General features: G+C 37.3%; 1 protein-coding gene across 1 annotated transcript; it reads left to right on the top strand.

Annotated features, from left to right (window-relative positions):
• Positions 1-239: 239 nt before the first annotated feature.
• LOC114298270 (uncharacterized) lies at positions 240-9,817 on the top strand. The gene is made up of 2 exons (XM_028242794.2): positions 240-445; positions 8,875-9,817. The coding sequence occupies exons 1-2, from the start codon at positions 240-242 to the stop codon at positions 9,815-9,817; spliced, it is 1,149 nt and encodes a 382-aa protein (XP_028098595.2).
• Positions 9,818-18,004: the final 8,187 nt, after the last annotated feature.

Here is an 18,004-nt window from a genome sequence, read left to right as displayed (position 1 = left end):
AATACAACACAACAAGACTAACCCAATACCCAAGTCAAAAAGTAAAATAAACAGTATTCACAAATTGCTCAAAACAGTGCATGTCATCCACCATCTGGAGTAAAATGAGTGCCATCAGCAGGTGGTTCATCCACCGATCACATAGTCACATTATCCCCCAAGTTCATCGATCCAATACTGATAGACTTTGCAGGACTTGGTGTGACGTTGACCTCATTGTCAATCAGATCTTGAACTTCATGGCGAAGATAATAACAACCGTTAGTGTCATGACCGGTTTGTTGATGGAACGCGCAGTACTTGGCAGCATTATGCCTGGCTGGAAGGGGATCCGAGAGAGGCTGAGGGTGAAGGGGTTTGAGACGGCCTTGTCCTATAAAGATTTGGAGAGCTTTGGACAAAGTCATGTACAGGGGATTGAAGGTGCGGTTACCAATTCTGACAGGTTTGACAGGTGTTGACTAGGTTTGATGATCTCTTATGGGTGTGGGATTAAAGCTGAAAGGGGTGTTTCTGGTACGACATCCCTTTTCCCAGTTTGCTTATTGATTCAGAATGCTCTCACCCTGAGTGGCAAAAGTGTCATCCACAGTCTTTGCAACAACTGCAACCATTTGCTGTTTGTTCAGCCCTTCTACTTTCAAAGCCTCAACAGCCCACTGAAGATGTTCATGGGAACCAATGCCTGCCCCTACCTTGTTTTTTCCATTTGCCTCCATTTTGCTAAGGGATTAGCCTTCTTCAAATACAGCCCGTCCCAAGATTGGGAAGCCTTTTGACATGAAATTCCTGGTATGTGATGTGGTCGATGACGGAGCCAATATCCCAAAGGCTAGATCTGCCACAGTTCTCTGAAGATCTTCAATCATGATCATTAGCTCAGAAGTAGTAGGTTTGTGGGTTTGAGATGATTGGGGTTTAAGTGCATCCATCATACACAAGTCCATGCTTTCTGGAATGAACACCTCAAGCTTGGGTAAATAGGCTGGGGTGATGTATGCTGGGGTTGTAGGTAGATGGCAATGTATGGATTAGATTGAGATGCGGAGGTAATAGGTTAGTGGTGGCCTGATGTCCTTTTGGTGGAGCCATGATCTTTTCGTCAATAAGATCCCAAATCTTATGACGGAGATGGATGCAATGGTTTGTATCATGATCATGCTGTTGATGATAAGCACAGTATTTAGCTGGGTCGTATCTTGGTAGAAGAGGATTTTGAAGGGGTCGGGGTTCTAGGAGTTCTAGGTTCCCTTTTTCTCACAGCATTTTCAAAGCTTGAAGGAGACTTATGTAAAGAGGATAGAAATTTCGGGCTTGGGGCTGAGTTGAAGTGGTTGGTTTTTGGCCATTGAGGGGAGTGGTAATAGTGTTTACTTCTGAGCATTTCGCAGTTGTGCTACCATTAGTAGTAGCATTGGAACTGCAAACAACATTCTTCTTCAAAGGCTCATTATCTCCCACAAAGATCCCTTGCTTGATGGCATCCTTGATTTGAACCCCCATTTCATAAAGCTCTAGAAAGGCAAACAGAGGTAAAACAATCATCTTCTGTAGCAACATGCCATGCAGATTCCGAACAATCATCCTGATCTGATCTTTTTTGGAAGGCCTTATAGTCATCATCGAGGCCTTCGCTCTCCATCTCATCACAAACTCTGAGAAACCCTTCTTTAGCTCTTGGTGGGTGGCTTCGAGATCACGAGTTGTGACCTCGATCTGTGTGTTGTAGGAGTATTGAGCAATAAAGGCCTCAGCCATCTCTTCTCAGTTCTATTTCACAGAGTCCTCCAATTTCGCATACCAGATTATGGCTATCCCAAACATGGTTCAGCCGATTAGTGACAACTTCTAGGCTGGGGTCAAACCCATCAGCCTCAAGATATCAAAAAACAGGCGGAGGTGCACCATTGGGTCTCCAGAGCCGTCAAAGCGGTCGATATGCTGCATTTTAAACTGCTCCGGTAAGGTAACTGCAGATTCAGTATACCTGTCCCCTAAATCCAAGATGGAGTTCACTCCTTGTGCTCGTTTGAATAACTTCTCCGGTTTATTGACCTTAAGTGTAATTGGGTCAACCTCAAGTTCAAACGGAGCTTCGATTTGATAGACAGGAGCTTTAGAGGCCTATGCTGGGACTGGCTCCGCCGGATTGCCTTGGGTCTCTTAAACATTAGCAATATGGGTAGTGGCTCTGGGTGTCACGTTACCTGTGGGAGGTGCATGAGATGCAGAAGCCGCGGCCGACTATGGCTGTTGTTATTGTAGCCGGGTTATCACTTCGGCCTGACGAGTCGTGACTTTAGCCTGACAAACTACATCCTGTTGCAGTGACTCAACTGTCTGTTGCAGGTGCTATATCAGTTCTTCCACACCGGCTAGGGGATACTGAGCCATGGAAATGGGTGATTGATCTCGTGCTGAGCTAAATACAAACAATTGTTCCCAGACCAGACTAGACTCGGGTGAACTGAGGGGTGGCTGTTGTAGAAACTACACTAGTGAATTCTGCCTGAACCACCTTCATCTTGTAACTGGTGGGAGTGAGGTAAACTCTGGTTGCCTTTGAACAAATTCTGACTTGACAAAGTCTATCGATACAAGTCTAGAGTACCCGGGGGATATCGGAGCCTTCTGAAGCTATGGTTCCAGGACTATCTAGCAAAAGAGAAAACAAACAGCATCTCAACCCAATTTCACTAGAATGGATATGATCACAACTGAATGATTGTGCTCTCTACTGAATGCTGCCCCAAAATAGATACCAATTTGACAACTGATATGCACATCCATGTACAGTTTCACTATAAAGCACATACCAGTTAAGTGAGAGCCAAAACACCCCTATGAGGAGATAAGGTTACCCTGCCCTAGTTTTGTCAGAAGCTAGGGTTCACTATTCAAACAAAGTGGTTTCACGCAATCCTGCATTCGAGTAAGCATCCTGTCCTAGTTTGGAACAGTCTCTATGGCTTTACTATATGCAGCTAGGCCGATTAGTCAAAAGGGGTACCTCAGCAAGACTACCTAATATACCTCTTACACCTAACACTGAGAAGTGAAAGGAGGATCAAGTGGTACAGCGGTAGTCCAGATCCAAGGGTTGTGTTCCCATCGTGGCAGAGCCCGTAAACGGTCAGCCTTTTGGCAAGCTTTTAGGCATGCCTCTAGCAAACCGTCCAAGAATAGCAAATGGCAAACACAGCGACTTAGGCGCACCAATGCAAATGTAAATGCAAAAAAACACATAAGTGTAGATAAAATGTCATATCATGAGTTCGAGTCAAGTTCTCTAAATCCCTAGTAGAGTCACCAGAAACTGTAGCTCGCCTTTTTTGCGCCCCCTTTCGGAAGGTTTGAAAGAAAGCCCTACAATTCAGACTCCAGCGGTTCTGAATCTAATCTCACAAGTACAATATGAAATTGATAAACACCAAAGAGTCCAAATCGTTTTGGAAAAATGATTTTGAATAAAAAATGCCAAAATTAGACTGCTTTACCAAATACAGTGTCGCCACCTAAATATTTTTTGGGGGGAAATTTAAGAAACCCATGACTCGTGCCAAAGGCCACGTGTCCATCATCACCAAAGTTGTCTCGGGTGGGGAACTTAGGTACGAGAGGGGAAGGTCATGAATTGAGCACCCCCACTCGCCCGATCAAAGATTGGCCTCTATTAATCATGATATGATTTTTTATCAACATTATGTGCTCTTGTTCCGGTTTATTAAACTAGCATTACTATGTGGTGTGCACAAGCAAGTATAGACTAGTGTGCTCAAGTTGGAATAATTCAACTCATGTTTGTTTGCGAAAATGGTTTGAATTTGCCACCTCAAGTGGGCTTAAAGTTTGCGGATTTGCCACCAAACATAGCGGGCTTAAAACATGATTTGCCACTTAACAAAGTGGGCTTAAAACATACATTTGTTAAATTGTTCCAATTCAAACAACAAGTCTTCATCCACAGGCATTCAAGCGGTTTAGCATTTAAGCATTTAGCTTCATGGTAAGCATGCTAGTCATAGCAACATTCACAATCATGAAAATATGCTAAAACATAAAAACTCACCTAGGTCTCCAAGCTAAGAAGATATGAGTTAAAAATATATATATGATTCCTAACTATGTTAGATGCCTAATGCAACACATGCAATATGCAATTAATAGGCTTGGCTACTAAGATGGAATTTGCAACAATTTGAGAGCATGCGTTTTAAACATGTATTCATCGAAGTATTGAAATGACAATGCAGTTTGAATGATGCGTCGAGTCTCAGTGCATACAATATAAATGAATGGATGCAAACATAAAGCATAAGGTATGCTAATTGAAACATGTCCCTAAAATAACCATCAAAAGCGGGTAAATAAAAGGGAGAAAGACGCGGGGTTGGAAGACATACACATTATTACATTACGCTCTCACGAAGGAGAGTCCGAATGAATAATCTAGCTAACCAAGCTAAGCTAAACCAATTAAGCTAATTATTACAAAACTTGAATAAACAGCTAAACTAATTAACTAATTTATTATAACACTTGAAATGAATAATTAACTAACTATCTAAGCTAATTAATTAAGAATTTAACTAGGCTAAGCTAAATATTACAACACAAACTAATTAGCTACAACTAATTAGGCTAATTAAATATTACAACACAATTTATTCACAACTAATAACACTAATGAAATAATTAATTGCAATTGATAAAGACACAATGGAAGATGGATGAAAGTTGCATGTACATCGCCTAAAAACTACTCTGTCTGCCCAGACTAACTCTATTTCACCTTCAACCACTACCTCTGTTTCTACAAAACTACACTATTGGCTACTCACCAAGGGTCGCATCACTGATGGCCGACCGGGTATACAGATGGTCGGCCGTGCATCAATTTGGTGCAAAGCTCTGTTTCTGTGCTCTGAGGGAAAATCAGTGTAGATAGAGCATTTTCAAGCTCTGTTTGTCCTTCATTTCTTCTCTGTCATATGCAATCCTCGAGAGTGGGTTGGAATTGATTCCAAAACCATCAATGAGCAATATGATCGCTTGATGATCTCAGATTCAATTTTGGACAAAAGTCAATAAAATGTAATGCAAATGGACCACCCCTCCCTTTTGTCATGGGATAAACTCAAAGAGGGAGGTTGCGACGCTTCAAGAATCATCAAAATGCCATGGATTAGCATGTGACAGCTCTTGACACAAGGAACTTGGCATAACATCCGGCCAAGTTCAAGCAATTCCAACCACTTTCTTTATGTGCATTGATCCAATTTTAAACCAATTTGTTTAGTCATTGCCATTCATTAGTCCATTTGTCTATAGTGATTAAGTCCTTTAAAATGAGAGAAGCGTCAAATGGGAAGTAATTCTCAACATGAAAAAGAGATTACACCATTGACAATAAATCACCGTAGAAATTAAGCCATTCAGCTCAAAACTATAGTTCATGTATTGAATAACCATTAACCATTTGAAACAACTCTCAAATGAAAGAAATGAGTGGCAAGTTGATTATTATAACGAGGTTATGAAATAAGGAAATTACTTAAAGAAAACTAGAACAAACATGCAATGAGCTATGTATATAAACATATGAGATAACAAGCAAACTAATCAAAGCATGAAACAATTTTAAAGGCTAAGACAGCCCTAAAACAACCCCTAAACATGCAAAAAACAATAGCTAAAATGATGTTAAAAGAGCACAAAACAAACCCAAAAGTAAGGAGGCACAAAGCTAGTAAACAAAGCTAAGGAGGGGTGGCTAACCCCTCCACTTTTGGGACTTCTAAGACATATTTTAGCCTCTGAAAATAGTCCAAAAAATAGCCTCAAAACAGTGGCTAAAATCATGTTAAAAGAGCACCAAAAGATAGGAAGAACAAGGAGGTACAAAACTAGTAAGCAAGACTAAGGAGGGGTGGCTAATCCCTCCACTTTTGGAACCTTTAAATCACATTTTCAGCCTTTTTAAACTCTAAAAATCAGCATGTAAACCAAAGAAAAGAGTGGAAAACAATGGGTATGAGCTATGGGAGAAGGTGCAAGAAAGGTTGTTAAACCTCTCTACCTTTGGTAGCCCTTTAACCCCAAGTTTCAGCACTTGGAATGGACCCAAAACAGTGTATAAACACAAGAGACAGATAGAAAAAGATGGAAATGAAAGCAAGGAAAAAGATGACAAGCTTATATCTCTTGATGAGAGAAAGCTTTGGTTAAACAAGCTTGATTCCAAAGCACCCTCAAGTTTATGAAACTTAGTTTGAAACTCTAGCAAAAAGCCCCAAGAACAAGCTCCAATGGTTTATGTATTGTGTATGTATAGTTCAAAAAGGGTTTGAAGATCAAAGGAGTAAGGGAGATGGTTTTAGCTCTCAAAGCCTTTTGGAAAATTTTCTAACCTTGAATTCTGAAGGAAGAGGTTCTATTTATAGAGTTTGAGCCAAAAAGGTCCAAAATATCTTCAAACAAAGATATTTGTTCAATTCCCGCCAACTGTCTGTCTGATGCCATTAAGGCCCGACCGGGCCTCCAAACACACGGCCGGCCCTCAAAACACACAACTGGGCCTAAAGAAGAGCTCAAGAAAGTTTTCATCGAGGCCTGGTCGGGCCTTGATGAAGCACGACCGGTTATACATAGACCCAGCTGGGTCTCAATGACTGCACTTTAGGCCTGACTTCAAACGGGAATATCTTCTTTATTTGGACTCGGTTTTAGGTCATTCTTGAGTCTAAATTGAAGCCCCGGAAGTCTACTTTCCAATGGTGGAAGCCTCACATCTAAATTCTATGTGTGCAAAGAGATATGCCTATTTTAGTGAAGGTTGCTTAGTTTTGTCGTAACGGTTTGATACCCAACTTCTTCCCCAACTAGTTTTCTTCTCTCTCCTCCAATTTGCTTTAACTTCAAACCTATAAATAATTGTTTTAAAACATTTTTGAAAGAGTTCACATCTCTTCCATTTATTTTCACTTATCCTTACTCGGTTTATCGAAAAGTGCAATATTTAAACAAAATGCGAACCTCAGAACATTGTAGAAACATTTAGAAAAATATTTTGAAAGAGAGGGTTTTAAGGTCTAAAATAGTTTGGCCAAAATGGGGTGCATGGTTTGGAATTAGAGCTTGAATCCAAATTTCTTCGCTAAGAATTCAAAAGATTGCACAATATAACTTTCATCATCGGGTGTTTGGAATAAAGCGCTCAAGTCTTAAGGACGGTCAAAAATGGGGTGTCTACGTAAGGCTAGTCGTATCCAAAAGAAACACGAAAAGCAAGCTACAGATGTGGATTGGCTTTCTGACTTTTTTGCTTTTTAGCTATTTTAGCATGGGGCTAAAAAGTCTCATGACTTTTTGACTTTTTTGACTTTTGTGAGAGAAAAAAATAAAATAATTATGGTTTGGATGTAACATTTTATCTTTTTAACTTTTTAGCCTATTTTTTCTTTTTGTGGCTATTTTAACCCAGGCTTTTTATGCCAAACATAGCCTTAAATATGTTAAATTAGTGTTGAATTTGTATAGAGAAATTTAGTAAAAAATTCATTTTGATGGACTTGTATTCCATTTGATACATTTCATTTATGATATGTATAAAACATTGTATATCAAATATAAAAGATTATTATCCTTACAGTTTTCTTTGCCTTAATGTGAATGATTCACTTAATCAAAAAATCTTCTTTCATCATTATTTTTGCAATAAGATCCTATCATGGAAGAAAATTTGGAAGAGAAGGTTAGTTGTAAATCGACGATAGAGATGATAGTGGATTCGCAATAGAGATGATAGTGGATTCGGAATAGAGATGATGGTAAACCGGTGATGAATAATCGTTTTTTTGCCATTATTACACACAAACCGTAGTTTCTTCGTCGGTTTGTATAGTCACTGGTATTGTGTAGTTTATTCACCAGTATTATGCCGACATTGATTATATACATGTGTTTTCTAAAAAGGTACATTAATATAAATGAACTATTTGATGATTTTTTTTATTATATTGTTTGATGATTAGTTGTATATTGTTTGTTATTATACCTGTTGGTTGATCATTTTTGTTGATATTAAACAATCGGAATAGTCGATTTTTACTCTTTTTTTTTTTAATTTTGTTTCATGTTTTCATATTGCAGTGTGAATGTTTATATTGGTATGAGTTTGGTTTTTTTAAGGTTATTCATATATTTTTAATTTTATTTTTTTGAAAGTTAGTTATGTGGTTGTTGTGTTTGTTACTATACTTATTGGTTGAACAATTATTTTTGTTGCTATCGAACAATTGGAATAGTTGATTTTAATTTTTTTTCAATTTTGTTTCATGTTTTCACGTTGTACTGTGAATGTTCACATTGGTATGAGTTTAGTTTTTTTAAGACTAGATATATGTTAATTATAAATTGTGTACATTCACATTGTATTTTGATATGCATTTTATTTTTTGAACGCTAGTTGTATTTTATTGTTTATTATTATTTTGCAAATAATTCATTTAATAAATAATTGGGTATATATTTTAATATTATTTTTTTATTAAGGGTGATGTTTTTTTTAAAAAAAATTGTAACTCTATATCCAATTGATTAAAAAATAGAGCTTTTTTGATAAATCCTTTTTTTAAGAGTTTTATTCCATTCAACCCATATTGTTTTTGACTATTCTATTAGGTCCTATTTGAGGTAAGAAGACCAAAATACCGTCAATCTTTTCTACCCCCTATTAATGTTGATATTTAATGTTAATGGTCATTATGTTTTGGTAGTTCCCATGCATCAAGATGTTGACTATCATTATATTCATATTAATTTGAAATGAATTTTTGTCATTGTGTTGTTAATTGAAAGAGTTGGTTGCTCTAGGAGAGACAGGGGAATGAAACATCTTAATGAATTCATTGGCAATAGTGAGCTTCATGATTTACCACTTCATGGAAGGAGATACACATGGTGTAATGCCCAGGAATCAGAGAAATGGAGCAGAATTGATAGAATTTTACTAAGTCCTGAATGGATGCTTAATTTCTCAATGAAATTGTGGGGTTTACCCAGGCTAATCTCAGACCACTACCCTTTATTAATGATGGAAGATGCCAGAGATTGGGGGCCAAAGCCATTCAGGTTCCTAAATGCGTGGACTCTTCATCCCAGCTTTGCTCAGCTATTTGTCTCATCATGGTCTGATTCCTCTTTTGCTGGCTGGTCTGGGTACATACTCTCCCAAAAGTTAAAGCGTCTGAAGCTAGTCTTAAAATCTTGGAGCATTCAGGTGTTTGGCAATATGGCTTCTAAAATAAAAACTTCAGAAGAAGAGCTACATGCTCTGGATATCACTGTAGAGGAAAGAGCACTACTGGCTTCAGAAAAGGCAAGAAGAAGGGAGGTTAAAGGTGAGCTGTGGAAGCTATACAGAATGGTAGAATGGATTTGGCACCAAAAATCCATATTGAATTGGGCTATCAATGGGGATAAAAATAGTAGATTTTTTCATGTGGTTGCAAGTTCTCGGCAGAATGAAAATCTCATCAACTCTATTTCAGTAAATGGAGTGTCCATTGAGGATCCTACTGGAGTTAGGCACCAAGTTCTTCTTCACTTTAAGGCCCAATTCTCTGAATCATGGGTTAAGAGGCCTTCTTTGACAGGGGTACTTAACATCATTGACCCGGAATATGTCTCTCAACATCTGGTAGTTGAGTTCAGTGCACTGAGGTACTTGCAGCAATCAAAGACTGTAACAACAACAAAGCTCCAGGCCCTGATGGGTTCAACCTACTGTGCTATCGGAAATTCTGGAAGGTTATGAAGCTGGACATAATGCAATTTTTTAAGGAGTTTCACTCTAACAGCAGGCTTGCATATGGCATCAATAGCTCATTTATCACTCTTATTCCCAAGGTGGACAATCATATTGGTCTATCTGACTACAGAACTATTAGTCTTGTGGGATCTATTTACAAAATCTTGGCCAAAGTCTTAGCATTCAGATTAAAGTCAGTGCTCCCCTCAATCATTGGTGAAACACAGACAGCATTCTTGGGAGGGAGAAATATTCTGGATGGGGTGTTTATTGCTAATGAAGTAGTGGATGGTTGGAAGAAGGCTAAAAAGCAAGGGTTGATTCTCAAATTGGATTTCGAGAAAGCTTTCGATTCTGTCAACTGGGAATTCTTATTTTCTTTGATGGCCAGTTTTGGTTTAGGGGATAAATGGATCACTTGGATGAAGACATGTGTCTCTACAGCTAGAATCTCCATTCTAGTGAATAGCTCACCAACTGAGGAATTTTCACCACATAAGGGTCTTAGACAGGGAGACCCGCTCTCACCTTTTCTATTCAACATTGTGACGGAAAGCCTTAACATTCTTCTAGTCAGAGCTCTCAATCTTGGCATTCTCAAAGGGGTGGTTGTTGGGTCTAACAATGTGCTTATCTCACATTTGCAATTTGCCAATGACTCAATTCTTTTTTGTGAAGCTGATAGTGATCAATTAGTATCCATTAAAAGGGTTCTCAGATGCTTTGAAGTATTATCTGGTCTCAAAATTAATTACCACAAGAGTGTTGTATGTGGTGTTGGTGTGGATGAAGGTTGTTTAAACTCCTTTGCTTCTCTTCTCAATTGCAAGGTACAGAGTCTTCCATTAAAATTTCTGGGGCTGCCTCTAGGAGCAAATCCTGGAAGGAAATCTACTTGGAAGCCTGTAATTGAAAAAATCAAGGCTAGACTGTCAGGTTGGAAGAGAAAATTGTTGTCCTTTGCTGGTAGATTAACTTTAATCAAGTCTACTCTATCTAGCTTACCTATTTACTTCTTTTCGCTATTTAAAATGCCTGAAGGAGTGGCTAAAGAAATAGAAAGATTAGAGGCTGCTTTTTTATGGGGTAGTAGTGATCTTAAAAGGAAAGTTCATTTAGTGAAATGGGAGGAGGTTACAAAAAGAATTGATCAAGGGGGACTAGGCATTAGAAGGGTCAGAGATGCTAATGTTTGTCTCCTTCTCAAATGGTGGTGGAAGTTTGGAATCCAAACCAATGCTCTTTAGAGGTCAATTGTGTGCAGCAAATATAAAATCAATAACTCTTGTTGGCTCCCTCCCTTGAGTCCCTCATACAAGCATTCTAGAGTCTGGAGAGACATTCTCTCAATTGGGGCTTTCAATAGGCCTATCTTTAATTTCTTTGTGGACAAATGTGGTATCAAGGTTGGGAATGGTATCAGAATTGGATTTTGGTTTGATAGATGGTGTGGTGGCCTTTGTTTGAAATCTTCTTTTCCTCTCCTTTTTAATTTGTCATCTGATAAGAAAGGTTCCCTCAATCATTATTTTGCAAAGAGGTCAAGTCCATCTATTTAGAATCTCCCCCCATAGAAAAGGGCTTTATTCATGGGAATTGGCTGAAGAGGTGAGATTGAATGCTCTCTTATCTTTTGCTCAATCTCTGTGTTTGGATTATGAAGACTGTTTAGTCTGGTGCACTAATTCTGGTCATACCTTCTCTGTTTCTGCTCTCTATTCTCACCACTCATCTCTCTTTGGCCCTCATCTCAAGGTTAGCAAATTTGTGTGGAATTCATTATTGCCCCCCAGAGTTTCTTTTTTCACCTGGCTAGCCTGGAAATCTAGAATCAAATGTTCTGACTATCTGCTCAAGATTGGTTCTCTTGACAGCAATGCTTCACCCCTTTGCCACTTTTGCAACTCTGAGGTACAATCTACTTCCCATGTTCTGCTGCATTGCTCTTTCTCTTGGTCAATCTGGTCAGTAGTTATTGAGGAATGGGGGGTCTCTATTGGTGTATTCCTAAGTCTGTAGATGGTCTGCTTTATTGGTGGATGAGTTTGAAATTTTATAATTTTGACCGATTAATCTGGAGAGCAACCCCCTTAATTGTACTATGGTCTATTTGGAAACTCAGAAATGATTGTGTATTTTCTAATGCACAACCTTCTTCTTCAGGACTGCTAGATCTTATAAAATTCAGATCTGCCATTTGGCTCAAAGCTTCCATTAAGGAATTCCCATACTCAATTGATGATCTAGTCTACAATTGGAGACAGATCAGGGGTGGAGTTTAGTGCTCTGGTTTCTGTTTAGTAGTCTGGTGCTCTGTTGCAATGTTGTTCAGTTCTGCAGTGTTGTTTGTCTACTATCAGTTTTGCTCTGTTGGGAGCTGGGAGTGTTGTTTTGTTATCTGGAGGTTTGTTCTGTTTTGCCTGCTGTTGGTGTGTTCTATTCAGCTAGGAATGGTGTGGGTGATCTGTTCAGTTTTGGAGGTTTGTTAGTTTTGGGAAGGCTATTGATCTGTTGGGAGCTGGGAGTTAGGTTGTTCTGCTTTGGTTTGATGTAGGTGACTCTGAACAGTTGCTATTATCAGTTTGTCTATTATTAGTTTGTTTGTCTACTTTTATCTTTCAGTTTGATGCTTTTATTTTTTCTTCAGCTTTCTCTTGTTGGTGCCTCACCAACTAGCGCTTGGAGCTTCTTCTTAGCTCCAAGCTCCTCTTTATTGATGTAAATTTTTATATTTTGTATGTTTCATCAATAAAGATTTTGTTTTAGCCGATCAAAAAAAAATTACATAATGTGAATATTCACATCATGTAATTGAAATGAATATTCATATCATTATATTCGCATTAATTTGAAATAAATTTTTGTCATTGTGTTGTTAATTACATGATGTGAATATTCATACTAAAACATACGAATGTGAACGTTCATATCACTATGTCAGATGAGAGAGAATGTTCACATCGTTACATGTTGTGAATAAGAATGTGTTGTCAATTAAAAATATAATGAACGTTATTTTAATGTATTATCAATTAAAAATAAGAAGATTCACATGTTGTGAATACTCACATCACTACATTAGATGAGAGAAAAAAATTTAGAAAGATGTTGTGAACGTTCACATCAGATGAGAGAGAATGTTTACATTATCAATATTAAATATAAGGGTATAAGAATCTAAGAAAATAATATAAATAAATAAAAAAAAAAGGGACTTTATAGAATAAAAGTATAAATACATGGGATTAAGTGAGTTAAAAAATTCATTCATGAACTTCTTGAGTTAAAACACTTCTAAATGAGATTTATCAATAAAAAACCCATTAAAAAAAAGTATGTAAAATCGTATTATAATGCTAATATAATATTTTTCCCTTTTATTTTGAAGTTAATCTAGTAGAATATAGTTTTTTTTTTTAAAAAAAAAAATTTAGGGAAATCAAATTGAGTTGAAATGAAATTTATGAATAATTTTATTTAATAGAGATTAGTTTTATTAAATTCAATTTGTGAAGATAACTTCTTTTTTTTTTTTTCTTATACATTTGATATTTTTAACTGAAGTTCAAAATTTGACATAACTAGATATAACTAGATACAGACCGAAAATGATCTGACATGATAATACCAAATAATAAATGAGTTCAGCAGCATAGAAATAATTTTACCATGAACCCGAAAATAATATTACACAAACAATGCACGGAAAAATTTCAATTTCTATCTTATTGACCATCATTTCCTGATTGAATAGATATGCCCATCTTTCCTTCAGATGATCAAGTTCAAATGGAAAATGCTTCTAACAAACTGAATAAGCATACTTGGTCAACCCAATACACTTTCAATTCATGTCTGAAAAGAGATATTTTTAGTTTAAAAAAAAAAAGCCATTACATTACATGTTGTTAAATCACTCTTTTTATATTTTTACACTTTTTTTTATAAAAATTAAAAAATAACTAAAAAAATTAAATTCCAAACAAGCCATTAATACAAATGTTGATAATCTCTTCTAGGGCTTGGTTGTGTTGCTTTGTAAATCCCATTATAGCCCTATTTCATAAGTGTTGGAAAAAATGATTTTTGGAGACTTTAATTTAATATTAAAGTGTGGTGACTTTAATTAAAGATTAAAGTGGGTCCCAACCATCTATTGTGTTAGGTCCAAGTGGGTCTAGATACTTTGCATTGAGATCTTTAAACCACAGATAGAATGGCTAAAAACCATTGAGATTTGAATGAGAAATTACCTCATGAAGTTAGCTTCATGGAAAAAAAGGTAATGAAGTTTGTAACTCCTTCATTAATGGGGTTTGTAACTCCTGCATTAATGGGGTTTGTAACTCCTGCCTTTATTGTAGAGGTTAATGGTACATTATGAACAGCCATAAAGGCTGGAGGCTCTTCCTCTCTCCCCTATACGTGTATAAATTGAGACCCTCCTGTCAAGTCTCAAAACACAGAAATTTTTACTTCCATTTCACAAGTCAGTTTGCCTGAAAGTTCCTACAGTGAGAGAGTGCTGCCATTGTTTTGTTCGCTAAGCTAGACAGAGAGTGCTTCTGTCGTAGCTGGTTTTGACCGTCGTATCCTGGGAGACAGACGTCGGGATTCCTCAAGCACTCGACCAGTGAGGCAGCGAAATCTGTTTTAAGGAAACTACTTCCGTGCAGGCTTCGATTTCGTCTTTTTACCCTTTTATTGTTTTGTGTATTTCTGTTGAAATTTAGTTGTAATTATTAGCATGTGTTCTTAGTATATATATAATTTCTTCATAAATCTATTTATTTAATTTCAAAATTTGAACAACAAGCTTAAAACAAATTTTTCATATATGTTTTTCCTATGAAATTGATCGAATAGATTTATATATAGACATTTGTATAATGTTACTAGGAACTGTTGCGGAATTGCTCCCTATTTCAATGATTGTAAATTATGCAATGTGATTCTCTAATTGTTTAGTTTAATTAGAATGCTCTATCATAATTTGTATACTTAATTGTATTACTCTGATCTTATTTTATGAGTATGGTTCATCATTCCCCTTCTATGATTTCCATGAATAGTGTGTGATTTAATTGGATGAATTAAAGTTTGAATTAAATGTAGTTCTTTGGAGTTATAAAATTTGTATAACTTGCCTATTTTTATTTACATGGTTATTGTGAATTAAATTCTTATATAATTTATGACAATTAATTTTTTAATTTAATGTAGAAGTTATAAGGTTTTGTAACTTGTATAGTATTTTAATTCCTTAGTTATTTTGCTATTCTATGATTTGCTAGAAGGTTAAATAATATTTGATTGTATGTACAATTGCTTTATATTATGTTGTCGTTTTCTACTAACTCTCTTTGTAGGCATACCTAAGCGTAGAAAGGAATTGTATGGACTACTTATAATCCTCAATTGGATTGGTTATTTTTCTTTATGTTTGAAGAAATTTTTTACTTGAGATTTAGTTGGTTTGTTTACCAATTTGTAGTAGCAAGTTTTATTTGCTCATTAGACGCATTTTATATGCATGTATTTGGTTGTAGCAATTTTAAATTGTTTGCAAGTTTAAATTGCTTGTAAGTTTGGATTTTGGTTTGGTTTTCTGGAATAGAAACCAAAGTGTTTAGCCTTGGCTAAAAAGGAGGTTATATTTGTTCAAAATGGCAACTATCACTGATGCTGCTGCTACTGCTAATGTTGGTGGGGATCTGAACCCCGGGCAACTGGGTTGCCAACTCTTACTGTTGTGACCTCTGTGGTCAACCATGGCGTTACTCCGGCTGTTCCAGGAGGACCGCTCAGTCATCATGAGCACCCAGAGAAATTTGCTGGGGTGAACTTCAAGAGATAGCAGCAAAAGATGCTATTCTACTTGACCACGCTAAACCTTGCAAAGGTTCTGAGCGAGGATCCTCCAGCCGTGGCAGAGAATGAGCCTGATAGGCAGAAAGTCATGGCGCTTGACACATGGAAGCAGACAGACTATCTTTACCGGAACTATGTGTTCAACAGCTTGGCAGACTCACTCTATAGTGTGTTTTGTTCCAACAGCTCAGCAAAAGAGTTATGGAAAGGCGTTAAGCCTTCGTATAAATTCTTACGAATATGGGGGTGTCTTGCAAAAGTGGCAATTCCTACACCCAAACGGGTTAGGATAGGCCCGAAATCCGTGGATTGTATATTCATTGGCTATGCACATAATAGTAGTGCATATCGATTTCTTGTACATAAGTCTGAGATTCCAGACATACACAGGAATACCATTATGGAGTCAAGGAATGCATGTTTCTTTGAAGGCATTTTTCCTTGCCGAACCCATGAAAGGGTTCCCAGGTCTTTGGAGAAATTTGATGAGCTTGCTAGTGAGGATGATCATATTGATGATTCAGGTAATGATCAATTGAGGTTTTAGATGAGCCCAGAAGGAGTAAAAGGGCTAGGATATCCAAATCTTTTGGTCCAGACTTCTTAACTTATATGGTTAAGAACGAACCTCAAACTTTCCACGAAGCTGTGACTTCTCCTGAGAGTCCATTATGGAAAGAAGCGATCAAAAGTGAGCTTGACTCCATCTTACAGAACCACACCTGGAAGTTGGTAGATTTACCTCCAGGTTGTAAGCCTTTAGGCTGCAAATGGATTTTTAAAAGAAAGATGAAGGCCGATGGGTCTATTGACAAGTATAAGGCGAGGCTCGTTATCAAAGGGTACAGGCAATGAGAAGGCCTGAATTACTTTGATACGTACTCACCTGTTACTAGGATAACATCCATTCGGATGGTGATTGCGATTGCTGCTTTGCGCAATCTAGAAATTTACCAGATGGATGTAAAGACAGCTTTCTTAAATGGAGATTTGAATGAAGAAATCTACATGGAGCAACCTGAAGGATTTTCAGCTCCAGGGCAAAGCAAGAAAGTTTGTAAACTTGTCAAATCTTTGTATGGTTTGAAGCAAGCGCCTAAACAATGGCATGAGAAGTTTGACAACGCAATGTTGTCCAATGGGTTTAGAATCAACGAATGTGACAAGTGTGTTTATGTCAAAGACACTGACAGAGGTTATGTCATTTTGTGTCTATATGTTGATGATATGCTCATTATAGGTAGTAACGATGAAATGATCAAAACTGCCAAGAAGTTGTTAAACTCTAAGTTTGACATGAAGGATATGGGCATTGCAGATGTTATTCTGGGAATTAAGATTACCAGAATCTCTGACGGAATTGTACTATCTCAGTCTCATTATGTTGATAAGATACTTGAGAAGTTTAGTGGATCAGATACGAGTGTGTCATCGACACCTGTAGACTTAAGTCTACATTTTACCAAGAATAATAATGAAAGTGTCTCACAGTTAGAATATTCTCGGGTAATTGGAAGTTTAATGTATCTGATGAGTTGTACTAGGCCGGATATAGCCTACTCAGTTAGCAGGCTTAGTAGATACACAAGTAATCTTGATGCTTCTCATTGGAAGGGTATTGTGCGGGTGTTAAGGTATTTACGCTACACTCGGGATTATGGGCTGCATTATACTTGATATCCAGCGGTGCTTGAAGGCTATAGTGACGCAAATTGGATATCAGATATAAAGGACTCAAAGTCCACTAGTGGATATGTATTCACTCTTGGTGGAGCAGCGGTGTCTTGGAAATCTTCCAAACAAACGTGTATATCTAGATCAACGATGGAATTAGAGTTTATTGCTTTGGATAAAGCAATGGAAGAAGCTGAATGGCTTTGCCATTTCCTTGAAGATATTCCAAGTTGGTCCAAACCTGTGCCTGCTATTTGTATTCATTGTGATAGTCAATCTGCAATTGGTAGGGCACAGAGTAATATGTATAATGGAAAGTCTAGACATATCCGTCGTAGACATAATTCCATACGACAACTACTCTTGAATGGAGTTGTCTCTATAGACTATGTAAAGTCTAAGGACAACATTGCGGATCCGCTAACCAAAGGGTTAAATCGAGTGTTAGTCGAAACGTCGTCAAAAGGAATGGGGTTGAGGCCTTTGGAAGTTACCGGAATGGAAACCCAACCTAGTTGACTAGAGATCCCAAGATTTAGGTTCAATGGGACAACCTAATTGCGTGTAACGGTGGTATGTCACTGAGGAGGTTAAACCTCTAGCCATTCCTTCTATCAGTGATACCTGCAAGTGTAGAGGTTAAGCTGA

Source organism: Camellia sinensis, chromosome 8 (genome assembly GCF_055761805.1).
Source record: "Camellia sinensis isolate YWXY chromosome 8, ASM5576180v1, whole genome shotgun sequence".
NCBI lineage: Eukaryota > Viridiplantae > Streptophyta > Magnoliopsida > Ericales > Theaceae > Camellia > Camellia sinensis.
Note: the sequence above shows the minus strand (reverse complement) of the source record. Positions and strands in the feature narration are given on the sequence as shown.